The sequence below is a fragment of the Amblyraja radiata genome, chromosome 1 (assembly GCF_010909765.2).
Source record: "Amblyraja radiata isolate CabotCenter1 chromosome 1, sAmbRad1.1.pri, whole genome shotgun sequence".
Classification (NCBI taxonomy): domain Eukaryota; kingdom Metazoa; phylum Chordata; class Chondrichthyes; order Rajiformes; family Rajidae; genus Amblyraja; species Amblyraja radiata.
The window spans coordinates 115,734,732-115,761,757 of record NC_045956.1 but is presented as its reverse complement, the minus strand read 5'-3'; the positions used below and the strand labels follow the sequence as shown (position 1 = coordinate 115,761,757).

General features: G+C 42.6%; 1 protein-coding gene and 1 long non-coding RNA gene across 6 annotated transcripts in view; one reads left to right on the top strand and one right to left on the bottom strand.

Annotated features, from left to right (window-relative positions):
* The window catches only part of slc7a2 (solute carrier family 7 member 2), a 110,930-nt gene that overhangs the window by 15,930 nt on the left and 67,974 nt on the right, over positions 1–27,026 (bottom strand). For 4 of the 5 annotated variants that reach the window (XM_033029409.1, XM_033029418.1, XM_033029392.1 and 1 more), the window contains exons 4-8: positions 26,697–26,862; positions 19,003–19,139; positions 18,381–18,603; positions 11,840–11,979; positions 1,507–1,609 (exon numbers count right to left, since the gene is read on the bottom strand). In XM_033029409.1, the coding sequence (XP_032885300.1) occupies positions 1,507–1,609; positions 11,840–11,979; positions 18,381–18,603; positions 19,003–19,139; positions 26,697–26,862 (769 nt within the window). Of the gene's footprint in view, positions 1–1,506; positions 1,610–9,614; positions 9,752–11,839; positions 11,980–18,380; positions 18,604–19,002; positions 19,140–26,696; positions 26,863–27,026 lie in introns of all 5 variants that reach the window. The other variant, XM_033029400.1, reaches the window with a different exon arrangement.
* LOC116978337 lies at positions 124–26,698 on the top strand. The gene is made up of 3 exons (XR_004413440.1): positions 124–176; positions 11,826–12,030; positions 25,927–26,698. It is a non-coding gene; the product is annotated as an uncharacterized LOC116978337 (long non-coding RNA).

The window sequence follows — 27,026 nt, the reverse complement described above, 5'->3', positions numbered from 1 at the left end:
ATAATTTCAAAACAAACCAAGTACATGATCAGATTCTACAAATTCAATATAAACTCAACAAAATTTGTTTTTTTCCATGTAGGAAGGAACTGCGGATGCTGGTTTAAACCGAAGATAGACATAAAAAGCTGGAGTAACTCAGCGGATCAGACGGCATCTCTGGAGAAAAGGAATAGGTGACGTTTCGGGTCCAGACATTTTGTTGCTGCTCTTCCCATTGTTAATTTCATTACCGTTTTCAGTTAGGTAGACAAAACTGAGCTAATCACCAGCATATCTAAGCTCTGTGCTCAGAAGTGTTCTGGACCACCCATTTTGGAAACTAGTGGAATGAAGTGCAGGAGTAACTCAGCAGGCCAGGCAGCTTCTCTGGAGGACATGATTAGGTGACATTTCAGGTTGAGCCCCTTCTCAGACTCTCCACAGTCTGAAGAACGGTCTTGATCTGAAACGTTACCTATCCTTGTTTTCCAAAGATGCTGCCTGACCTGCTAAGTTACTCCAGCACTTTATGTCCATCTTGCATCATCTTTAGTCAAAGGTGAGGTCCCTGATGAATGGAAAGTAGGCAATGTTGGTCATTTAGTTAAGAAGGCAAATAGGGATAATCCAGGAAACTATAGGCCGATGAGTCGCATAACAGTGGTAGGAAGTTACTGGAGAAGATTTTTAGTGATAGGATTTACTGTCATTTGCACTAGGCCCGTATCGTTCTCCTTCCTTCCTATCCAAATAGCTGTCTAAATGTAATTTAAAAGGCATTTAGACAGCTATTTGGATTGGAAAGAAAAATAGCTAGAACACTGTGTTCTCACAGTACATTTCATATAACCATCACCAATTTGTTTTAGACGTCCCACCCTAGGAGGACAACTTTGACTATCCTCACCATCTATACCGCTCATAATTTTATAAACCTCTAATAGGTCACCCCTATGTCCCAGTGAGAACTATCCCAGCCCAATCTCTCCATTCTAGGCAACATCATGATTGTCTGTCTAATACTAATGTATCCTGTGTAGGAAAGAACTGCAGATGCTGGTTTAAATCGAAGGTAGACACAAAGTGGTGGAGTAACTCAGTGGGACAGGCAACATCTCCGGAGAGAAGGAATGGGTGATGTTTTGGGTCGAGACCCTTCCTGGCCGGCAGAACTGTCCGTGATACTCCATGTGAAGCCTGCTAAAATGTTGTGCTGTTGCAACGTGACACCCCAACTCTTATACACAATAGCCCAGACTATTAAGGTAAGCATGCTGAATGCTTTTTGCATTGCCGTATCCACCTCCCTTGCTATTTCCAGGCTGCTATAATCATTTACAAAAAATCCTGCACAGAAGTGATGAGATGAATAGCCATCTCCTGCATAATGAAAAATCAAAAAAATGCAAATATTGGAAATCTGAAATAAAAGTAGAAAATGTCGGAAATATTCAGCAGGTCATACACACAGATGTTGAGTTATCAGTTCTGGTCAAAGACTCTTGATAAGACATAAATATTTACCTGAGGAGAAGTACACATGCTGCTACTAGAGTGTACGCCAAGAGTGTCCCAATGGACATCATATCCACCAAGGCTTTAAGATCAAAGAAAAATGCCATGACAGCTGCCAAAAAATTCACCAGGTCATGAGTTGCGTTAAAACAAATGAAGGTGCATAGAAAGACATTTATACAGAAATGATTCCACCTGATATTAATGAATGGTTGCTTAACAGATGCAGAAAATATTTCCAGCCACTCTTTTAATCCCATCACCAGCATCCTCATTATTAACAAATTAATACCCTGTCAAAAGAGAGAATTAATATTTTCCCATATTTTTTACACTGTATGGTCATTTTATCTTGTCTTGTATAAGGGTTGTGCAATTCATGAAATGTCTTCAAAGTGCAATTGTAGTTTACAGTCATTAAGACTGTTGGACAATACACGGGAGTAGTCCTTAGTCCTATAGTGCCTGCCTTTAAATGTTTAAATAAAGTTAATCTTTGGAGCCTGTTATTTGGTGTAGCTAGTAAAGATTCAAGTATAATATTGAACGTGGATCTATCTGCATAGCTGACATGGGTAGATTATGTTTTAGACTAATCAAAGTATCTGCCATTTGATAAAATTTCCAATAATTTAATTGATTAATAAAATGTTATTTGCTTATGTTTTGAAATGTTTTTTGCTGGTGATAAAATTAATGAACAAGGTAAAACTTACTATCTGCTCGTGGCTGATGATAATCCATTCCCAGGCCATAATTAGCAAGCATTAAGAAACAAACTTAAAAGAGAAATCCTCAATTACACTCAGGTTTTCTGGAAAGGCATTTATTCACAAGTATACCTAAAACAGTAATGGAGATTAAAAACTATGTTATGGTTTCAAGCCAGATATGATAAGAGAAAATCAAAATCAAATTCACATTTGGTCATAATTAAATAAATGATTTATAATTTAGGTGCAATGCCAAAACAATGTACCAAATTAGATATCGCTAATTTCTAGGTTTGTTGCAAGTGTATAATTGGCATTGCTAATTGAGTCATGTGAAGTTATGAGGCAATGGTTTCCAGCTACAATTAAATTAATAAATATGACGCATTAAAACATACATGAGCCAAACACAACTTTGTTCATCACCATTGTAATCTACTAATTGCCTACATACATCCACCAAGAAGCAATGTACCACCTTTTTTGCTTTTTAACAAATACCTGATCCACCCACATTTCATCAAATTACAATGATCTACTCCGGAAGTGGTGGCGCTGCCCTGCAGTTGCGGCTCGCCTGCAGTCCGTTTGTCTTTTCTTTTTTTTGTATTCTTTTTGTCCTGTTTTAGTTAATTTTTGTTTATTTAGGTTGTGTATGTGTGGGGGGGGGGGGAGAAACATGCTTTTTGTCTCTTCGGGGGGATGCGACCGTTTCTTGTCGTATCCCCCGACTCCGTCTGCGCTGAGGCCTAATGGCGAAGCTGGCGGCCTCCAACTGGGACCGACCACGAAGCTCCGGAGGCAGAGCCAGGACATTCCAACGCAAGGCTGGCCGACTTCGGGGCTGTGGTGGTGTTGCAGCGGCGGCGACCCGACTTCCGACCCGACTTCGGAGCCTCGGCCGAAGGCCCAGTGGACGACATCGGAGGCTCCCAGGTTGGTGACCTGTTTTCCGGAGCTCCCGCAACGACAGCTTCGTCCGCTGGACTGGAGGGTGGGAGCTTAGGCAGCTTCGACCTCCCCGGGCCGGCCCGGTGAACCGGCCCGTTCACGGAGCTCGAATTCAGCCGTGGGACTTACCATCACCCGGCGGGGTCGCAACATCGGAAGCCTGGATCGCCTCAACGCAGAGGGAGAACAAGGACTTAAGACTTTTGCCTTCCATCACAGTGAGGAGGACCTGGTGGACTCACTGTGGTGGATGTTAAATCTGTGTTTATTGTGTGTTTTGTTATTTTATTCTCTGTTATGACAGCAAGGCACGAAATTTCGTTCAGACTGAAAAGTCTGAATGACAATAAAGGATACTTTACTTGACTTGACTTTACATGGCAGCAAATTCCCTTCACCCTTCCTCGCCAAGTGAATCTTAGAAAATCACAAAACTGCACAAAACCTTTCTTTAGCCTGATTGGTGTAAGGGGGGGAGAAAGCTGGAAAAGGGAGGCGGGAACAGGACAAAGCCTGAAAAGTGAGAGGTAGATACAGGTGGGGGGCATATGATTTGCAGATGGGTGCAGTGAGTGACAAAGGCAAGATGTGAAAAGGAGACAAAATGGATGTAAGATAAGGAAAGAAGGAGGAGTGAAATATAAAGCTAGCAGGGGGAATTATGGATAGTATTCAATGCAATTATGGAAGGGTAAAGAGGAAGGATAAAAGGGAAATGTGGAACTTGGGGATAGAAGATGAGTGTAAGGAGCAGGGCAAGTGGATGGGTGGGAGAAATGTGTGTACACTGGGTTGATGGAGGGCATGGAATGTAAGGGGGTTGGGGCCATTACTTGAAATGGAGAATTCAATGACAATATTGTCGGGTAATACAAGCCATCCAAGCAGAATAAGAGATGCTGTTCAGTTTGTGTGCGACCTCATTCCTGCTGTTCCCCCGATGTGAATGGAGCACTCACACGTCTCATCTGTGTCCCGCAGTTCTGCTCTCACCCCTCCCCCCCCCCCAGGTGGAACAACGATAGAGTTCCTGTGATTTTCACCTTTCACCCCACCAGCCTGTGGCTACACATCATTCTCTGACATTCTCAACGTGATCCCCTCGCCAGTCTTTCTGATGCCATTGCTTTTGTGGAAAACGCTTCCTCTGCTACTTGGTTCATTCATCCCTTCCCACCCAACTCGCCCCCTCCCCAGGTACTTTTCCCTGCAACCGCAGGAGATGCAACACCTATCCTTATACCTCCTCTCTCACTTCCATCCAGATGAAACAGAGGTTCATATGCACCTCTTTAAGTATCATGTATTGCATTCGGTGCTCCAAATGTGGCCTCTTTATATTGGCGAAACCAAGTGTAGATTATCAACCATTTCGTTGTACACTTATGCTCTGTCTGTCAAGGACTGTTGGATCTCCCAGTTGCTAACCATTTTACTTCACTTCCCATTCCCATACTGACCTTTCTGTCCTCGCCATCCCCCATTGACAGAGTGAGATCCACATGCAAACTGGAGGAGCAGCATCTCATATTCTGTCATATGTGTAGCTTATATTTCAACAGTCTCCAATTTCAAGTACTATCATCTTTCCCTCCTCTTTCTCTTGCCTCTCCTACACTGGCGTGTTGACGTTTCTGTCTGAAACACGTTGGTCATTCAGCACAGTGAGATGTCCATATAACAATATTGCTGACTGGCAGGAGTACACTAAGGGATGCACTGACGCTCAGTGCAGCCAATTGAAGACTCTGTGAAGAAGGCCTAGAGTCCAGGGTCCTTCCACTGCTGGACATGAAGGGGCCGAGTCCAGTGGGGACATCCCTCAAACGAGGGAAGGAGTATCACCCACAGATGTTGCCTGGCCTGCAGAGTTCCTCCAGCACTTTGTTTTACACTACAATCTACCAGTTGTTATTTGATCTAAAATATTGTGAGAACTGGCCATGCAAGTCAGAGCTTATTCAATATGTCTGTTTCTATTTTACTTAGGAATCAAAGATTTGGCAATACTACAGAAAACTTGTAGAAGATTAACATTTTAAGCCAATTAGAATCAAATGGCTTGTCTCGAGCTCTACTTGCTAAGAACAGATTTTACTGTTAGGTTCACTTTTGAACCCATATATTTAAAAAATCTAACAGTATGCCTTGGAGACATACCTGTAGATTGATTCAGAAATTAAAGTTTATGTTACTCAAAGCTTTGCCCATCACCTATTGTGAACAGTCCAACAATAGACAATAGGTGCAGGAGTAAGCCATTCGGCCCTTCAAGCCAGCACCGCCATTCAATGTGATCATGGCTGATCATCCCCAATCAGTACCCCATTCCTGCCTTCTCCCCATATCCCCTGACTCCGCCATTTTTAAGAGCCCTATCTAGATCTCTTGAAAGTATCCAGAGAACCTGCCTCCACCACCCTCTGAGGCAGAGAATTCCACACTCACCACTCTCTGTGAGAAAAAGTGTTTCCTCGTCTCCGTTCTAAATGGCTTACTCCTTATTCTTAAACTGGACCCTGGTTCTGGACTCCCCCAACATCAGGAACATGTTTCCTGCCTCTAGCGTGTCCAAACCCTTAACAATCTTATATGTTTCAATGAGATACCCTCTCATCCTTCTAAACTCCAGAGTGTACAAGCCCAGCTGCTCCATTCTCTCAGCATGACAGTCCCACCTTCCCGGGAATTAACCTTGTAAACCTACGCTGCACTCCCTCAATTGCAAGAATGTCCTTCCACAAATTAGGGGACCAAAACTGCACACAATACTCCAGGTGTGGTCTCACTAGGGCTCTGTACAACTGCAGAAGGACCTCTTTGCTCCTATATTCGATTCCTCTTGATATAAAGGCCAACATGCCATTTGCTTTCTTCACTGCCTGCTGTACCTGCATGCTTACTTTCATAGACTGATGTACAAGGACCCCCAGATCCCATTGTACTTCCACTTTTCCCAACTTGACACCATTTAGATAATAATTTGCCTTCCTGTTTTTGCTACCACAGTGGATACGCTCACATTTATCCGCATTAAACTTAATCTGCCATGCATCTGCCCACTCCCCCAACCTGTCCAAGTCACCCTGCATTCTCATAGCATCCTCCTCACAGTTCACACTGCCACCCAGCTTTGTGTCATCTGCAAATTTGCTAATGTTACTTTGAATCCCTTCATCCAAATCATTGATGTATATTGTAAAGAGCTGCAGTCCCAGCACCGAGCCTTGCGGTACCCCACTAATCACTGCCTGCCATTCTGAAAGAGACCCGTTAATCCCTACTCTTTGTTTCCTGTCTGCCAACCACTTCTCTATCCATGTCAGCACTCTACCCCCAATACCATGTGCCCTAATTTTGCCAACTAATATCCTATGTGGGACCTTATCAAATGCTTTCTGAAAGTCCAGGTATACTACATCCACTGGCTCTCCCTTGTCCATTTTCCTAGTTACATCTTCAAAAAATCCAAATGATTAGTCAAGCATGATTAGTCAAGCTGACTCGGACCGATCCTGTTACTGCTATCCAAATGTTCGGCTATCTCTTCTTTCATAATTGACTCCAGCATCTTCCCCATCACCGATGTCAGGCTAACTGGTCTATAATTCCGTGTTCAAAAGGGAGGGTTTCCAGGGTTTCGGCCCGAAACGTCGCCTATTTCCTTCGCTCCATAGATGCTGCTGCACCCGCTGAGTTTCCCCAGCAATTTTGTGTACCTTTGGTCTATAATTCCGTTTTCTCTCTCCCGCCTTTCTTAAAAAGTGGGATAACATTAGCTACCCTCCAATCCACAGGAACTGATCCTGGGTCTATAGAACATTGGAAAATTATCACCAATGCATCCACGATTTCTAGAGCCACTTCCTTAAGTACCCTGGGATGCAGACCATCAGGCCCTGGGGATTTATCAGTCTTCAGTCTATCCAACACCATTTCCTGCCTAATGTGGATTTCCTTCAGTTCCTCCGTCACCCCAGATCCTCTGACCACTACTATATCAGGAAGATTGTATGTGTCCTCCTTAGTGAAGACAGATCCATAGTACCTGTTCAACTCATCTGCCATTTCCTTGTTACCCATAATAAATTCACCTTTTTCGGTCTTCAAGGGTCCAACTTTGGTCTTAACTAATTTTTTCCTCTTCACATACCTAAAGAAACTTTTACTATCCTACTTTATATTCTTGGCTAACTTACCCTCGTATCTCATCTCTTCTTCCCATATTGTCTTTTTGGTTAGCTTCTGTTGTTCTTTAAACATTACCCAATCCTCTTGCTTCCCGCTCATCTTTGCTACGTTGTACTTCGTCGCTTTAATTTTTATACTGTCCCTGACGTCCCTTGTCAGCCATGGTCGTCCCTTTCTCCCCTTGGAATCTTTCTTCCTCCTAGGAATGAACTGATCCTGCACCTTCTGTATTATTCCAGAAATACCTGCCATTTTTGTTCCACTGTCATCCCTGCTAGTGTATCTTTCCAGTCAACTTTGGCCAGCACCTCCCTCATGGCCCCATAGTCCCCTTTATTCAACTGCAACACTGACACCTCCGATCTACCCTTCTCCTTCTCCAATTATAGATTAAACCTGACCATGTTATTGGTCACTGCCTCCTAATGGCTCATTTAACCTCGAGGTCCTTTATCAAATCCGGTTCATTACATAACACTAAATCCAGAATTGCCTTCTCCCTGGTAGGCTCCAATACAAGTTGTTCTAAGAATCCATCACAAAGGCACTACAATGTCCCTTTCTTGGGGTCCAGTACCAACCTGATTTTCCCAGTCTACCTGAATGTTGAAATCTCCCATAACAACCACAGCATTACTTTTGCTACAAGCCAATTTTAACTCCTGATTCAACTTGCGCCCTATGTCCAGGCTACTGTTTGAGGGCCTGTAGATTAGTCCCATTTGGGTCTTTTTACCTTACAATTCCTTAGTTCTATCCATACGGACTCCACATCTCCTGTTTCAATGTCACCCTTTGCGAGGGACTGAATTTCATTCCTCACCAACAGGGCAACCCCACCCCCTCTGCCCACCTGTCTGTCTTTTCAATAGGAGGTATACCCTTGAATATTCAGTTCCCAGCCCTGGCCCTCTTGCAGCCATGTCTCAGTAATTCCCACACCATCGTACTTGCCAGTTTCTAACTGAGCACCAAGCTCGTCCACTTTATTCCTTATACTTCGCGCATTCATATACAGTACTTTGACCTCCATATTCACTTCCCCCCTCGCTCCGCTCACAATATCACAGATTTAAAAATTTCACGTCCACAACTCTTTCAGTCTTACTCCTTCCCTTCATTATTATTTCCTCCGGCCTTGCAATTTTTCAAGATCTCTGCATTTCTTCAACCCTATTTTTCTGTGCATCCTCCATTAACATTGCCCCACCATGGGAGCTGTGCGATTAATGACATGAGGTTTGAAATTTACTTCCCTAAACATTTACAGATCTGCACAACACTTCTTGCAGACACTTCTGAAAACTACCTCCTCATCATAGCATCAATCTCCTTTCCTGATGACTACTTGGGTAAACTTTTACTTGGTTATAATTTTCAAAAGTATGTTGGAGTCTTTTCTCCCTGTAAAAATGTCACGATCTTGCTTTTGTTCAAGGGCCAACAACCATGAATCTAATTTTGATCCTCAAAATCCCAACTTTGCTAATTTAGCACATATGAACACATTTTCTGGAAGAAATATTTGAAACCTATGAGAAAGCTGTCCATTCCTTGATTGGCAATAATTCAAGCAAGGGCAATACTACACTACCAGAAAACCAAATAATCTGTCTCGGGGACTTATGTTGCGATTTATTCACTGAAAATTAAACATTAACAAATGAAACCATGTGCCTTTAAGTTGCTGGAATTAATGTTTAATAGAAGTTAATAGTGTTCCAGACTTTTCACAGATTAGACGTTAAGTAATTTAATGAGCTGCAAAACTCTCTGATGCCAGTTTGCTTCATCTGGTTTATTTAAAAAAATAGCTTGAAATGACGATTGTCTATGCTCTGGCTTTTTATTTAAAAAGGCATATTTTAATCTCCTCAATACTGTTTAATATCCATGTGAACAATTGCCATTAGCTAGGTATGCAAGGTTATTTTTAAACATTTTCAACAGAAAATACCTTTATCTAAAAGTATTTTTGTTTCATGAATTTAAGCATTCCCATGCAGTCTCTTAAATCCTTGCCAGATTTTTTTTTAAATAATTGATTTATAAAGTGTAAAAGAGATTACAGTGCAATTTCTCCCACAGAATTATAATTGCTGCTCCTTTGAACCTGGCATACCTACTTCAAGTACAATCCTCACCACTTGATTAATGGAGCCACCAGGATTTTGCATGCTTCAGGGAATAGCACATCAAGCCCAGGCATGATTTTGGATAGACGAGGTCCCTTTGGGGGAGGGACAAGGTGCATCAGCTTACCAGAGATGACCCCTGATGCCATTGTTGCAGTAACTGGTGACTGCCTCTTACTCACTTTTCCCAAAAAATTGAACAGTAAACCATCTCGTGCCATTGCAAACATAATTCTGGGCAATGGGAACATAGACCCCAATAGGCTAAAAAGAGAAAGGTGAAAGTTCAAACAAAATACATTCAGCACTGCACCATGGTAATGGATACAAATGGCAAATATAGAATTGCCAATGTCAATGGTTAGGTCATTTTTCTACGTTTGAAGCATTGTCTTTTTGACCATTGAGTTAAGGTGTTTAGTTTAAAATTTTATTTTGGGTGGAAAGTTAAGCATTTTTTTGGAAGGCTTTCCTGGAGCACAGTAACTAAAAGAGTGCACAATACTCCAAGTACAGCCACACTAACTTCTTGTATACCTGCAACATAACACCAAACTCCTGTACTCAATTCCCTGTCTGATGAATGCTATTGTTCAAAACACCTCACCACCCTGTTTTCCTGTGATGCCACTTTCAGGGAACTATGTACTTGTACCGAAGGTAGACACAAAACTCAGTGGGTGAGGCAGCATCTCCGGAGAGAAGGAATGGGCGACGTTTCAGGTCGAGACCCATCTTTAGACTTGTACTTGTTCCCCCAGGTCCCTCTATGCTACGATATTCCCTAGGGTCCTAATATTCACTCTTAAAAGACCTACCCTGGTTTGACTTCCCAAAATGCAACCACTCCTACAGAATGACTTCACAACCACCATGTGGCCATATAAAAGATTACACGAGGACTAGTAGATGGCTGGAATGTACTACCGGGGAAGTGCTGGAAGCACATGCGATAGCAATGTTCAGAAGCCATTTGGATTGTCAGATGAATAGGCAGGGAGAAGAGCAACATAACCCAATCTCGTATTCCTGAACATGGTTTAAACGGGCTTCAAGGTTGGTACAGATATCATGGGATGAAGGGTTTGTTGCCTTGCTGTACTGTTCTATAGATAAGCAAACCAATATCAGTATTCCCTTTCAGGCCAGCAACTCCAACATTGAGGTCCTAATTATATTTAGCAAGATCATTGGGCAGGCTATCCGTTCACATGAAAGACACCAAATTTCCACTTTGCTAAGAGTGTCATATGAAGAAATTACCAGATGAAAGGACTTAAAGATATGCTTCAAGTACTTCTTAAATAAAGTATGACATTCTCAGACTTTTGCAACTACCTGACCTCCGACATCTCAAAGTGGAGAAGGTACATTCAGGAAGGTATCGAAAACTTTGATTTGAAGGATGGTGCCAGGACTTGAAGGCCTGAACTATAGGGAGGGATTAGGCCGCCTAAGACCTTTTCCTTGAAGCGCAGGAGGCTGAGGGCTGATTTTATAGAGGTGTATAAAATCATGAAAAGAAAAAGATAGGATGAAAATACAGAATCTTTTTCCCAAGGTTGGGGATTCAAGAACTAAAAGGCGTAGGTTTACAGTGAGAGGGGAAATATTTAATAAGAACCTTAGATTTAAAGTAAACCCTAGGGGTGACCTTTTCACAGATGGTGGTGGGTATATGGAATGAACTGCCAGAAGTAATTGAGGCAGGCACAGTAACAATATTTTAAATATATATGGACAGATACATGGATAGGAAAACTCAGAGAAAAATAGACCAAATGCAGGGAGACGGAGCATCTTGGTCAGTAGCATGAATGAGTTGGGTCAAAGGGCCTGTTTCTGTGCCGTATGACTCTACGACTCGGAAGCATCAGGAGCACACAGAAGCTTTGCATAGACAGCACACCACCTAACATACTGCTATCCCATCCAGGAACTGTATGTGGAACAATCCATGGTGCCAAATGTGTCCTCATCACCCATTTTAGAACCACAAAACTGGAGTGGAAACAAAGTGATCCCTAATCCTGTTTTCTTCTGCCAATTGTGACATTGTGTCCTCCAAGCCTATGATTCTAAGAAGAAAAATCGCAAACTGAGAACGTTCAGTTTAGTGAGAAAACTTGATTTCTCATATTATTATTGATATTATAACTTCCCTGCTTTGGGAAAAAAAAAAAGAACAATTGGTATTGGAAGAAAATAATATCAGCATAAAGTCTGCATGGAAATTTAAATTTGTGTGGAAAATAAAATGCACTGACCATATGACAATGTTGTTCTACATTTGTTCATTAACTCAGATCCCAAATTATACTTTCTTTTTTCCATCCAGCTACAAAATCTCACCTGCAACCAAACCTGACGATATTGTGGCAACAACTGGAGTCTTCGTCTTAGAATTGATGCGGGCTAAAACTTTGAAAAGCAACCCATCTTCAGCCATAGCATAGATTACGCGAGGCATGGGGAAAATGGAACCAAGCAGACTGAATGAAGAGGAAAGACATGCACAATGCTGCAAGTCAGAGTCACACCAGGTATGCAGTAAACTAATGAAAAATTACCTCACATTTGGGCTCTACATAAGATCCTAAATTCTCCTTATCCAGTGGGAAATATGTTGCATAATTCAATTAAATGTGTTCTTCACAATTTAAAAAAAAATAATTGATGGGAAATAGTATTTATACTTTCAGAATACAGTTGTTGAATTCTTTTAGTACCTAATGACAAATGACATTGCCTGGTGTAATACTAAAGCACTGAATTCATTGCCAACCAGCATCTTACTGACTGTAACAAGGATCTACGTATTAGGCACGTTGTTTGACCTGTCTAATGGAAATGAATAAGGCAAAGAGTTATTTGGGGCACCTCAGAAAGTGAGCATGTGTATTAAATTGCAGTACGATTTTGGCTGTATGTGATATCACTCCTACTGGATAACTTCATAACCAATATTCAGTGCATTCAGAAAGTATTCAGACCCCTTGAATTTTTCCATGTTTTGTTACGTTAAAGCCTTATGCAAAAATTGATTAAATTCATTTTTTAAATCATCAATCTACATACAACACCTCATACTATAAAAGCGAAAACAGGTGTTTAGAAATGTTTGCAAATAATAAAAAATAAATAACTGAAATATCACATTAACATAAGTATTCAGACCCATTGCTATGACCCTCAAAATTGAGCTTCGGTGCATCCTGTTTCCATTGATTATCCTTGAGATGTTTCTACAACTTGATTGGAGTCCACAAGTGGTAAATTAAATTGATTGTATATGATTTGGAAAGACACACACCTGTCTATATAAGGTCCCGCAGTTGACAGTGTATGTCAGAGCAAAAACCAAGCCACGAAGACAAAGGAATTGTCCGTAGATCTCCGAGACAGGATTGTATCGAGACACAGATCTGGGGAAGGGTATAAAACAATTTCTGCAGCATTACAGGTCCCGAAGAGCACAGTGGCCTCCGTCATTCTTAAATGGAAGAACTTTGACACCACCAGGACTCTTCATAGAGCTGGCCGCCCGGCCAAACTGAGCAATCGGGGGAGAAGGGCCTTGGTCAAGGAGGTGACCAAGAACCCGATGGTCAGTCTGACAGAGCTTCAGAGTTCCTCTGTGGAGATGGGAGAACCTTCCAGAAGGAAAACCACATCTGCTGCACTCCACCAATCAGCCCTTTATGTTAGAGTGGCTAGGCTGAAGCCACTCCTCAGTAAAAGACACAGTAAAAGGCCCAGTTGGAGTTTACCAAAAGGCACCTAAACAAGATTCTCTGGTCTGACAGAAACCAAGATTGAACTCTTTGGCCTGAATGTCAAGTGTCACGTCTGGAGGAAACCAGGCACCGCTCATCACCTGGCAAATAATATACCTACGGTGAAGCATGGTGATGGCACCATCATGCTGTGGGGATGTTTTTCAGCGGCTGGAACTGGGAGACTAGTCAGGATCGAGGGAAAAATGAACGGAGCAAAGTACAGAGAGATCCTTGATGAAAACCTGCTCCAGATTGTTCAGGACCTCAGACTGGGGCAGAGGTTCACCTTTCAACAGGACAACGACCTTAAGCACACAGCCAAGACAACGCAGGAATGGCTTTGTGACAAGTCTGTGAATGTCCTTGAGTGGCTCAGCCAGAGCCTGGACTTGAATCCGATCAAATATCTCTGGAGGCACCTGAAAATAGCTGTGCATCGACGCTCCCCATCCAACCTGACAGAGCTTGAGAGGGTCTGCAGAGATGAATGGGAGAAATCACCCAAATACAGGTGTGCCAAGCTAGTAGCGTCATACCCAAGAAGACTTGAGGCTGTAATTGCTGCCAAAGGTGCCTCAATAAAGTAGTGAGTAAAGGGTCTGATAACTTATCTAAATGTGATACTTCAGTTAATTATTTTTAATTACTTTGCAAAAATTTCTAAATACCTGTGCGCTTTTTTATTATGGGGTATTGTACACCATTGTACACATTGTACACCAGTCACTGAAAGTTGGCGTGCAGGTACTGCAGGCAGTGAAGAAAGCTAATGGAATGTTGGCCTTCATAACAAGAGGATTTCAGTATAGGAGTAAAGAGGTTCTTCTGCATTTGTATAGGGCTCTGGTAAGCACATCTGGAGTATTGTGTACATTTTTGATCTCCCAATTTGAGGAAGGACATCCTTGTGGTTGAGGCAGTACAGCGTAGGTTCACGAGACTGATCCCTGGGATGGCGGGACTGTCATATGGGGAAAGATTGAAAAGACTAGGCTTGTATTCACTGGAGTTTAGAAGGATGTGGGGAAATCTTATAGAAACATATAAAATTATAAAAGGACTGGACAAGCTAGATGCAGGAAAAATGTTCCCAATGTTGGGCGAGTCTAGAACCAGGGGCCACAGTCTTAGTCTTTTTCACCCAGAGAGTTGTGAAGTTGTGGAATTCCCTGCCACAGAGGGCAGTGGAGGCCAAATCACTGGATGGATTTAAGAGAGAGTTAGATAGAGCTCTAGGGGCTAGTGGAATCAAGGGTTATGGGGAGAAGGCATGCACGGGTTATTGATTGGGGACGATCAGCCATGATCACAATGAATGGCGGTGCTGGCTCAAAGGGCCGAATGGCCTCCTCCTGATTAGATTAGATTAGATTTTTAGATTTCCTTTATTTGTCATTCAGACCTTTCGGTCTGAACGAAATGCTGTTGCCTGCAGCCATACATGTAATAATAACAACACACAATAAACACAAATTAACATCCACCACAGTGAGTTCACCAAACACCTCCTCACTGTGATGGAGGCAAAAGCCTTAGAGTTACTGTCTCTTCCCTCCTCTTCTCCCTCTGCGCCGAGGCGTTACCCCACCGGGCGATGGTATCAGTCCCGCGGATCAAGCTCCGCGGCCCGGGGGTGGTCGAAGCTGCCGCCCTCCAGTCCAGCGGACGCAGCTGTTGCAACGGGAGCTCCGGAAAACAGGCACCAGCCTGTGACCTGCGAGCTCCCGACGTTGTCATCCACTGGCCCGCGGCCGAGCCCCGGATCCAGGTCGCCGCCGCCAGAACGCCGCCTCAGCCGCCGGAGCACCGTCTCCGCCCCGCACCGGGCCGCCCACACGGCAGCGTCTCAGCCCCGCACCGGGCTGCCCCCACGGGAGCGCCTTCCAGCCGGGAGCCGGTCCGCCCTCACCGGAGCGCCTTCCAGCCGGTAGCCAGGCCACCCACACGGCAGCGTCTCAGCCCCGCACCGGGCTGCCCCCACGGGAGCGCCTTCCAGCCGGGACCCAGGCCGCTCACACGGGAGCGCCTTCCAGCCGGTAGCCGTGCCGCCCGCACGGGAGTGTCTCAGCCACGCGCCGTCCGCCCTCACCGGAGCGCCGAGTCGTGCCGCTGCCCGGACGTCGCCACAGCTCGAAGACGGCCAGCCTCGCGTTGGTGAGTCCTGGCTGGCTCTACCTCCGGACCCTCGAGGTCGGTCGCAGGTTGGAGGCCGTTAGGCCATTAGGCCTCAGCGCAGACGGGGGAAGAGAAGGGGGATACGACAAAAAAGTCGCATTCCCCCGAAGGGAGAGACAGAAAGCCCTGTTTCACCCCCCCCCCCCACACACATAACACCACCTAATAACAAAAAATTTTACTAAACTAGACAAAAAAAACAACACAAAAAAGTAGAAACAGACAGACTGCAGGCGAGCCACAGCCGTATCACAGCGCCGCCACTTCCTCCTGCACCTATTTTCTATGTTTCTATTGTGTATAGATTGATGATTTAAAAAAAATTAATCCATTTTAGAATAAGGCTGTAACATAACAAAATGTGGTAAAAGTGAAGGGGTCTGAATAGTTTCTGAATGCACTGTATGTCCATGCTCACAGACTCACACAAAGAATGGCTATTTAAGCAAGGCACAATAGTGGGGGGAATGCTGTCTGTGCTCTCAGCCCATTTCCTTACTGATGTCTGTGCTTTCAAGGGAACAAGAGTAAAAGCTGTTTATAAAATATACATAACAGTCTGGATTTATTCCCCTTCAAACTTAGGCAGAATCCCATTGCAAACACTTTCAACTTTAAATGCCATTTTTCAGGTAATCAGGGGTGGGGTAAATCAGGAGAAATCCTTCAGTCAAAACAAGGCACTGCTTATAATGCTATTCTGTGGACAAGTCAGAGGATCAGAAATTCAATGTTGCTTAGGCTAAAATAATTATTTTATTTTTCTTATGACATTTTTAACCTCTTCTTTCCCAATCTCTTGGGCACCAACAACAACAATTGCATCATTGCTACTGGCAAGAAGTTCTGCAAAAGTGATTCAAGAGGAACCTTATTATTGTAATGTACTGTAAATACTCTGTGGATCTTAAGGTGGAAGTTCCAAAGTTCTTTCTCTTTGACTTAAAAGATTAAATAGTGAAAATGTTCCATTAAATCAGTTAGGCATGCTAGACCAACACATGTTAACCAAACATGGTTTATATTCATTCTAGCCAAACATCAAACATTATGTAGAGCCCAGTAGTGTAATCATTTTATAAAAATGAATTTAATTTGATTTCATTCAGATGTGGAAAGAGAAAAATGTTAGTCATATCCAAAAGTTTTAGAAAATGCTCCTTGAAGTTTTCACAAACAAATACTTTAAATTACCAATTCCAACAAGAAAAATCACACAAATGTAATTTCATTTGCATACAGTAACGTGGGGTAATTTTAACTGCAACTACTGTTCAATGCTAAATTTGACACTAGTGAAAAGTTACCAATTATATACCCTGCTTAAATTATTTTCCATTGGCTAATTAAATGAAATAAGGCGTGATGATAACCAGATGCCACTTCAAAAATCCCTATTTATCACTTTGACAACGAAAATTAACTTCATTTTCAGAGCTAAATCCATTGATGGCCAGCTAGATTATTATAAATGGTTAAAAAAATCTACACCACTAATTCAGTGAAATGTTTAATGTATTCTGCTGCATATTTTGTACTTTAAACCACATATAATAAACGGTGTAAAAAACTCAAAGAGGTATCCTTACTGTGTCAAAGATGAAGGATTGTCAGCTTGCTTCATGTTATCAGACAGCAGGGAACAACCTCCACCAAAGCTCCCTCTTCTCCTTCAGTTGCTGGCTGAAAAATCTGAACCCTGTTCTCAGTAATGTGAATGGAAGGCTGGCTGATCTGCTGTCATTCATTTATACTCTGCGGAAATTGACACTTCCAACCTACCTAATTGATTAATACATTAGTTCTGTAAAATTATGTATCTGTTTTTATTTTAGCTCACAATTATGACTTAGAATTTTACTGCTATTCATAACCAAAGTCAATTAAATTGGGGATACTTTTGGATCCTATAGATTATTGGAAGTGCGTTTTTGTAAAGGTGCAAAGTCTCTTATTAAATATTCACTCCGCTTTAAATGAAATCGGGATTTGCAGCTCACAAAGTTGCATTTTCAAACACCAGTTCCAAACAGTTTGGAGATATGACAAAACAAGACCTCTGATAAACATTTACGTCACAAAGTAAAGCAAAGTAAAAGCTTCAGCATACATAAGATTGTTAAGAAATTTGCAGATTAACCTATAAATGGCATACAAACCCAGCAGAACCTTGACTTTATTAGCAGAAAAATTACTAAACACATTGTTAAATCTGTACAGTACAGCGCTGAGTTAAAGCAAAACAAAGCATTTGCAGATGATACCATGTAAACAAATGTTAAGAAATATCAGAACATAAAATTACAGTAATGATCCTCAGCAGCAGCATAGTTTGGCTCAAACAGGCCTGATAAACATGCATCAATGGATCAAAGAAGAAATTAAAGAGTTAAAAGGCCATGTGGCCGACCACATATTTTTCATGCCAACATGAAATTAAGAACAGTTCCATACAGGCAGGCAATTGGCTTTGTTATGGAAAAGAGTGGTTGAGGAGCTGAATAGCTGGTTACTGGTTAAAGGCCAGGCAGCTGGAAGTTTGCATTCTAAGTAACTTTGATGGGTGGTGAAGTGTTTGTTGCAGAAGATGATCAGTTGGTTAAAAAGACAAGAATGACATGTGGTACTTATTTTCAAATATGAGCTCATGCTTTTATGGAGAACTAATAAAGCCAGGATAGACACAAAGAATAGAGAACACTGGGAAGTACTGTGCAGTGTCAAAATTGAGAATGGAAATGTTTGGTGCTGTAAACTGATTCTGTAGACATTCTGTTAAATGCACAGTTTATGATTTTGAAATAATTTGATTAAAAAATACATTTTGTATGAGGCATTTCAGTCAGAAGGAAGCAGGGATTCTGCATTGTGTATGAATGCTGTACCATAAGTCTTTCCAAAGGTGTATTCTGAAGGAAAGCTAAATGTTATTTTCATACCTTGTTGACAATGCGCAAAGAGATCCCACAGCAACCAGATATTTTGCAGGGCCCCAGCCGACATATTCAAAGGCCACAGGAAGTGGGCTTCTAGCATCCAGCAGGTAGTAAGGCATCATGAGGGTCAGTGCAGCTGAAACTCCAAAGTAAGCCAGGAAGCACACCAAAAGTGAAGTCACAATTCCAATGGGAATAGCCTTTTGGGGATTTTTCACCTCTTCACCTAGAATGGGAACAATGAACATTATATAGCTTGCATACAAACAGTTAATACCATGGGGTACCATCTGCGGCAGCAGTAGATTTGCTGCCATACAGCCCGAGAGACCTGGGTTCGATCCTGACTATGGGTGGTGTTTGTACAGAGTTTGTATATTCTCCTTGTGACCATATGGGTTTTCTCTGAGTGCTCCGGTTTCCTCACAAAGACATACAGGTTTGTGGGTTAATTGACATTCATTTTTGGATATGCTACCATATAATCTTAATTCTAGATCATTGGTTATTCCATTACTTAATTTACTCTTGAATGTGTTCAAATTATATATCCTTGCATATTGTAGTTTGCTGCATAACGCATTAGATTAAATAACATGGTGATAAATGAACTCTTGACTCTTACCTGTGGTAGCAATGCAGTCAAACCCAACAAAGGCATAAAAGCAGGTTGCAGCACCAGCTAATGTTCCATTTAATCCATATGGTGTAAAACCACCCACACCATAAATGCTGGTGACATTCTCCGCAGATGACAAATTGCTGTAAACCAATTAGAGCAAAATGTGCATTTTGTTTACAGAGTAGGCTCGACTTTTATTTACTCACATAAAATCAAAAATATATTTCACCAGCATGGAATTTAAACAACTCCATGTCTATATGAAGAAAATATCAGCATATAATGTTTGAAACTAGTGTACAATACTAGAATTATACACTATAAACTGTTGAGACTTTTACCAAGAAATAATCACAAATTTTACTTCTTGCTTTCAATTGTTTGATTTTGGACATTGCAATAACAATGCAAATAAGGTTTTTATTCATTCTCCCTAGTTGATAGTTCGGTGGGGCCGCTGCAATGGCGGCAGCCCTGTCAGCAGCGCGTTCGTTTTTTCAACTTTTTAAATTTTTTTAGTGTGTTTTAAAGTATGTTTTTACTGTTTCTTTGTGTGTTTTGTGTGGGGGGTGGTGTGGGGGGGGGGGGGTAAGGTGGAAACCGTTTTGGTCGCCTCCTCCATGGAGAGGCGACTGTTTCCAGGTCGCCTCCCCCGTGGCCTAACACTAACATCGAGGATCGGTGCGGCCTTTGCCGGAGACGTGCCCGGGGCTTCAGTGGCGGGCGCAGTGTGGACTCTCGGCGTGGAGCGGGCGAGCCCTCGCCAGGGCTCGCCGGAGGGGAACGCTCCGTTTCGCTGGCCCGAAGCCCCGGTCTGCAGAGCTCCAGCTGGCGCGGCGTCCGCAGCCTGGGATCCCTCGTGGGGGACCCGGGAGAAGAAGAAGCCACCACTGCCGGCCCGTGGCCAACTTCTACCGTGGGCCCGGCGTGGACTTACCATCACCCCTGGAGGGGAGCTTCGTCCACCGGCCCTGCGGTCTGCGGTGCTTCTGGCTGCCGCGGCGGGGACTTTAAATCTTCGACCGCCGGCCTGCGGCCTACACCAACCTGAAGCCGCGGTCTCCGGTGGGGAAGAGCCGATTCTGGACTTACCTGACTTTTTCCTGGCTGTACATCTGGACGCCCGCAGCGACGGCTGCGGAGGGTTGAGGTCCGGACCACGGGGATAAATGGAGGAGGACTGGCCAGATTTTGTGCCTTCCGCCACAGTGATGAATGCTGTGGTGGATATTTGTGTTAAATTTTATTGTGTGTTTTTGTGTGTTCTTTATCATTGTACCGCTGCTGGCAAATTCATTTCATTTGCACTTTATGTGCAATATGACGAATAAAACCGTATTGTATTGTACTTCAGTTATCCTTGGTGAAATGTTTATTACAGATCTTTATCAAATTCATAGAAACTTGCAGCACCAAAGGACGTCATGTTCACTTTCTCGCTAATCTCGCTTCTCAGAGCTCAATTCACACTATCATTGGTCCAATTGTATGTTTAAATATGACAAATATATCCATCTTTGTTGCCTTTGAGACAGAACCTCTGAGACCAAAGTTATTTCAGTATTAAGGTCTCAAGTTCAAAATATAGTCAATGTCAATTATCCTCAAATTTGTTTTATCTGCCAAGAGATCATTGCCCTAATAATTGATGTTGACCATATTAACTACTGCAACATATCTGCAGTGTAGCAATTTACACAAATATTATAAAACCAGAAAAGCAGGTCATGGCCCATTACTTTGTAATATTCCAACTTATATACTGAATGAGTTCTGTTGTGCTAATATTTTGAAGGCTTGGTGTGTTAAAATGTAAACATAGAGGTACCTACTAGAAGAGGGGCAGTGCTGGACCTCCTGTTAGGAAATGAGACGGGACAGGTGGCGGAGGTATGCGTTGGGGACCACTTCGGGTCCAGTGATCACAATACCATTAGTTTCAATATAATTATGGAGAGGGTCAGAATTGGACCTAGGGTTGAGATTTTTGATTGGAGAAAGGCTAACTTTGATGAGATGCGAAATGATTTAAAAGGAGTGAACTGGGACATTTTGTTTTATGGGAAGGATGTAGAAGAGAAATGGAGGACATTTAAAGGGGAAATTTTAAGAGTACAGAATCTTTATGTTCCTGTTCGGTTGAAAGGAAACAGTAAAAATTAGAAAGAGCCCTGGTTTTCAAGGGAAATTGGACATCTTGTTCGGAAAAAGAGGGAGATCTACAATAATTACTAGACTAAGTGGGACCCGTTGGGTCCCAGCATCACACAGGAGGGCTGGTCATCCAACGCAATATTCCACCTCTCCACCAATTCTAATATTGGTGGCCAGTTGGGGGGGGGGGGGGCTTTCTGGAGCACTAGTATGGGTGTTGTGGGCTGAAGGGACTGGTTTCCAGAGGGCTAGTATGCAAATTGTGCGCCAAATGGATTCTTGGGCTGGCGTCTCAGTCAATCAAGCCTGTTGTGCTGGCAACTCACTCACTCACGGCTGGTGGGCTGGTAGTTGACTCACGGCTAATCCTTGAAATTCTATTTCAAGCAGGGTATAAGGCCACCAAATTCAAGTGCAGTTTCTTACCACTTCTAGCAGGGTGCAAGGCCACCAAATTGAAGTGCAGTTTCATACCATTTGAAGTAGGGTGCAAAGCCACTAAAGACAGCGAGTCGTGACCTCTCCCTCCTCCATCTTGCAGAGACTGAGCCACACCCACATTTCCGGGTTTTATATATAATATAAGTATTGCCTTTCAACTTCAAGCCAAAGCAACCAAGCCACCACTTGCAGTAAGTAGTGCCTTTCAACTTCATGCCGCCATTTGCAGTGCATTTCAACTTAATGCCAAAGCACCCAAGCTACAATTTGCAGTAAGTAGTGCCTTTCAACTTCAAGCCACAATTTGCAGTAAGTAGTGCCTTTCAACTTCAAGCCAATGCACCCACGCCCCCATTTGCAGTAAGTAATGCATTTTAACTTCAAGCCATTGCACCCAAGCCACCATCTGCAGTAAGTAGTGCCTTTCAACTTCAAGCCACACCCAAGCCACACCCAAGCCATCATTTGCAGTAAGTAGTGCCTTTCAACTTCAAGTCAAAGCTCCCAAGTCACCATTTGCAGTAAGTAGTGCCTTTCAACTTCAAGCCAAAGCTCCCAAGCCACCATTTGCAGTAAGTAGTGCCTTTCAACTTCATGCCACCATTTGCAGTAAGTAGTGCCTTTCAACTTCAAGCCAATGCACCCACGCCCCCCATTTGCAGTAGGTAGTGCCTTTCAACTTCAAGCCACACCCAAGCCATCATTTGCAGGAAGTCGTGCCTTTCAATTTCAAGTCAAAGCTCCCAAGCCACCATTTGCAGTAAGTAGTGCCTTTCAACTTCAAGCCAAAGCAACCAATCCACCATTTGCAGTAAGTAGTGCCTGTCAACCTCATGCCACCATTTGCAGTAAGTAGTGCCTTTCAACTTCAACCCAAAGCACCCAAGCCACAATTTGCAGTAAGTAGTGCCTTTCAACTTCAAGCCAAAGCAACCAAGCCACCATTTGCAGTAAGTAGTGCCATTCAACTTCAAGCCAAAGCAACCAAGCCACCATTTGCAGTAAGTAGTGCCATTCAACTTCAAGCCAAAGCAACCAAGCCACCATTTGCAGTAATAGTGCCTTTCAACTTCAAGCCAAAACTCCCAAGCCACCATTTGCAGTAAGTAGTGCCTTTCAACTTCATGCCACCATTTGCAGTAAGTAGTGCCTTTCAATTTCAAGAAACACCAAACCAAGCCAAGGGGGGGGGGGCTTGGGGGCTTTCTGGAGCGCTAGTATGAACCATTTTAGAACCAATAGACATTTTTTTGCAAGCTTTAGAACCAATAGACGTTTTTTGTAAGCTTTAGAACCAATAGTCATTTTTTTTTTTTGCAAGCTTTAGAACCAATAGTCATTTTTTTTGCAAGCTTTAGAACCAATAGTTATTTTTTTTGCAAGCTTTAGAACCAATAGTCATTTTTTTGCAAGCTTTAGAACCACTAAGGGCACTTACATTTGAATAGACATGTTTTCAGTGTTATTCACAGCTCAGAGAAACGTGACCCTCTGCCTTCCTCCATCTTGAAGAGACTGTGTGGCACACCACTTCCTGGCTTTATAGTCCCTCCCCCCTGCTGCCAGCGGGGGCAGCAGAGAGAATGGGGAATTTTGTAAAAACATTAATATCTCTGTCATTTTTAATCGACGGGGAAAATCCTCGGCACACATGCGGCGGAGGAGGTCTCTGAGCAAGGTGACCAAAAATGACGGCCGTAGGTGGCGGCGTTCTCTCGGAAATCGCAGCACAGGTGGCCAAAACGGGTCAAGAACAGACTTATAGTAATATAGATAGGCAGCATGAAGTAAATGAGCTGCTGAGGAGTATAAGGAATGTAAAAAGAATCTTATGAAAGAAATTAGAAAAGCTAAAAGAAGATATGAGGTTGCTTTGGCAAGTAAGGTGAAAGTAAATCCAAAGGGTTTCTACAGCTATATTAATAGCAAAAGGATAACAAGGGATATAATTAGTCCATTGGAGAGACAGAGTGGACAGCTATCTGCAGAGCCAAAAGAGATGGGGGAGATATTGAACAATTTCTTTTTTTCGGTATTCACCAAGGAGAAGGATATTGAATTATGTGAGGTAAGGGAAACTAGTAGAGTAGCTATGGATACTATGAGTTTCAAAGTAAAAGAAGTACTGACACTTTTGAAAAATATAAAAGTGGATAAGTCTCCAGGTCCTGACAGGATATTCCCTAGGACATTGAGGGAAGTTAGTGTAGAGATAGCCGGGGCTATGACAGAAATATTTCCAATGTCAATAGAAACGGGAATAGTCCCCGAGGATTGGCGTATTGCGCGTGTTGTTCCATTGTTTAAAAAGGGTTCTAAGAGTAAACCTAGCAATTATAGACCTGTTAGTTTGACTTCGGTGGTGGGCAAATTAATGGAAAAGATACTTAGAGATAATATATATAAGCATCTGGATAAACAGGGTCTGATTAGGAACAGTCAACATGGATTTGTGCCTGGAAGGTCATGTTTGACTAATCTTCTTGAATTTTTTGAAGAGGTTACTAGGGAAATTGACGAGGGTAAAGCAGTGGATGTTGTCTGTATGGACTTTAGTAAGGCCTTTGACAAGGTTCCTCATAGAAACATAGAAATTAGGTGCAGGAGTAGGCCATTCGGCCCTTCGAGCCTGCACCGCCATTCAATATGATCATGGCTGATCATCCAACTCAGTATCCCGTACCTGCCTTCTCTCCATACCCTCTGATCCCCTTAGCCACAAGGGCCACATCTAACTCCCTCTTAAATATAGCCAATGAACTGGCCTCGACTACCCTCTGTGGCAGAAAGTTCCAGAGATTCACCACTCTCTGTGTGAAAAAAGTTCTTCTCATCTCGGTTTTAAAGGATTTCCCCCTTATCCTTAAGCTGTGACCCATGGAAGGTTGGTTAATAAGGTTCAACTGCTGGGTATAAATGCAGGAGTAGCAAGATGGATTCAACAGTGGCTGAATGGGAGACGCCAGAGGGTAATGGTGGACGGCTGTTTGTCGGGTTGGAGGCAGGTGACTAGTGTGGTGCCTCAGGGATCTGTGTTGGGTCCTTTGTTGTTTGTCATGTACATTAATGATCTGGATGAAGGTGTGGTAAATTGGATTAGTAAGTATGCAGATGATACCAAGATAGGGGGTGTTGTGGATAATAAAGAGGATTTCCAAAGTCTACAGAGTGATTTAGGCCATTTGGAAGAATGGGCTGAAAGATGGCAGATGGGGATGGATGCTGATAAATGTGAGGTGCTACACCTTGGCAGGACAAATCAAAATAGGACGTACATGGTAAATGGTAGGGAATTGAAGAATGCAGTTGAACAGAGGGATCTGGGAATAACCGTGCATAGTTCCTTGAAGGTGGAATCTCATATAGCTAGGGTGATAAAGAAAGCTTTTGGTATGCTAGCCTTTATAAATCAGAGCATTGAGTACAGAAGCTGGGATGTAATGTTAAAATTGTACATGGCATTGGTGAGACCAAATCTGGAGTATGGTGTACAATTTTGGTCGCCCAATTATAGGAAGGATGTCAACAAAATAGAGAGAGTACAGAGGAGATTTACTAGAATGTTGCCTGGGTTTCAACAACTAAGTTACAGAGAAAGGTTGAATAAGTTAGGTCTTTATTCTCTGGAGCGCAGAAGGTTAAGGGGGGACTTGATAGAGGTCTTTAAAATGATGAGAGGGATAGACAGAGTTGATGTGGACAAGCTTTTCCCTTTGAGAATAGGGAAGATTCAAACAAGAGGACATGACTTCAGAATTAAGGGACAGAAGTTTAGGGGTAACATGAGGGGGAACTTCTTTACTCAGAGTGGTAGCGGTGTGGAATGAGCTTCCAGTGGAAGTGGTGGAGGCAGGTTCGTTGGTATCATTTAAAAATAAATTGGATAGGCATATGGATGAGAAGGGAATGGAGGGTTATGGTATGAGTGCAGGCAGGTGGGACTAAGGGAAAATAATTGTTCGGCACGGACTTGTAGGGCCGAGATGGCCTGTTTCCGTGCTGTAATTGTTATATGTTGTTATATATGTTGTTATATAAACTACCGAGTGCTTTCTTTCTTGCCTACAATTTCTATCTTGTGTCCTTTAACATCAACAATTAGACAATACGATGGGCTTTTATGATTATGACATACTGCAGTCAGCATTCAGTAATCAGACGGGCTAGACAAGTATAAAGAATTGGAATATTACTGATCAAACCAATGCCATATGCATTGATTAATGTAATGAGCTAAAAGCCGAAAACTGCAATAACACGCACAGGTAAAAAATGTCTTTAAAGATGAATATGCTGAAGAGAAAGCAATTTAATATTTTCTGTATATTTCAGGTTTTCCATGACCACATTTCACAGGATGCAATGCCATAAGAAGAATGTAGTTGTGCTGGAGAAAATGCAAAGGAAATTCACTGGAATGGTGCCTGGATTGGAGGGCTTTTGTTATGAGGATTGAATAGACTGGGCTTGTTTACCCTGGGGTGAATGAGCCAGAGGAATACCCTGTTAGTTGTATATTAAATAAAATGAGGCATAGATAGGGTAAATAGTCTTCTCATAGTAAGGATATCAAAAACAAGATGAAAGCTGTCGGGGGATCTGAGGGGAAAAATGTATTCATACAGTGTTTGATATCTGAAATGTGCTACCAGAGGAGGTGGTGGTATTAGACGCAATAACAATGTTTAAGAGCCATTTATATAGGCACTTAAATGGGCAAAACATAGCAGGATATGGACTCCCCGCAGGAAAATGGCATTGGTGTAGATGGGCAAAAAGATCGGCATTGACATTGAGGGCCCCATTTCTGTTTTGCATTATTCAATGACTCTATAAGGAGTCTAATTGGACCAGTGTCTGCGCTAACTCTTTTTTAGACTAGCCCAAAAGTAATCCTACAATCTACTCTGCCATCGTACATTCCTTTTCAACTATTTACACAATTTTCCCTTAAAGGATTTTTCCATCAAGTTCCTATGCCAAAGCCAACAACTGTCAATCGACATCCCTCCTTCCTGTCAATGACCCATTTTATTCCTATTCAGTTGCATCAAGACTCCTACTAATTTAAAACATCCATTAAATCTCCTTAATAAACTTACCTTGTGATTACTGTGAAATTTATGAGAGCTTCTTCACTGATCTTCCAGTTCTCCGGGTCTCCTTTCACAAACCCCGTAATCATAACAAATGTAAGAACCACAATGTTGATGGCTGTAAATACTTTGGTGACCCAAGCAGACTCCTTTACACCAAATGATAGAAGACCTAAGGTGCATAAAATGATAAAAAACATCAACAGTCAGGTCTTTCAGCTACAGCAAATTCCATCTCATGTACTTTCTCTACCCACACCACATATATCACCGCAGGAGTTGGAGCAAATGTTTAGGATATTCCAAGTTTCTCTTGAATCTGCCTGCTCTATCTCT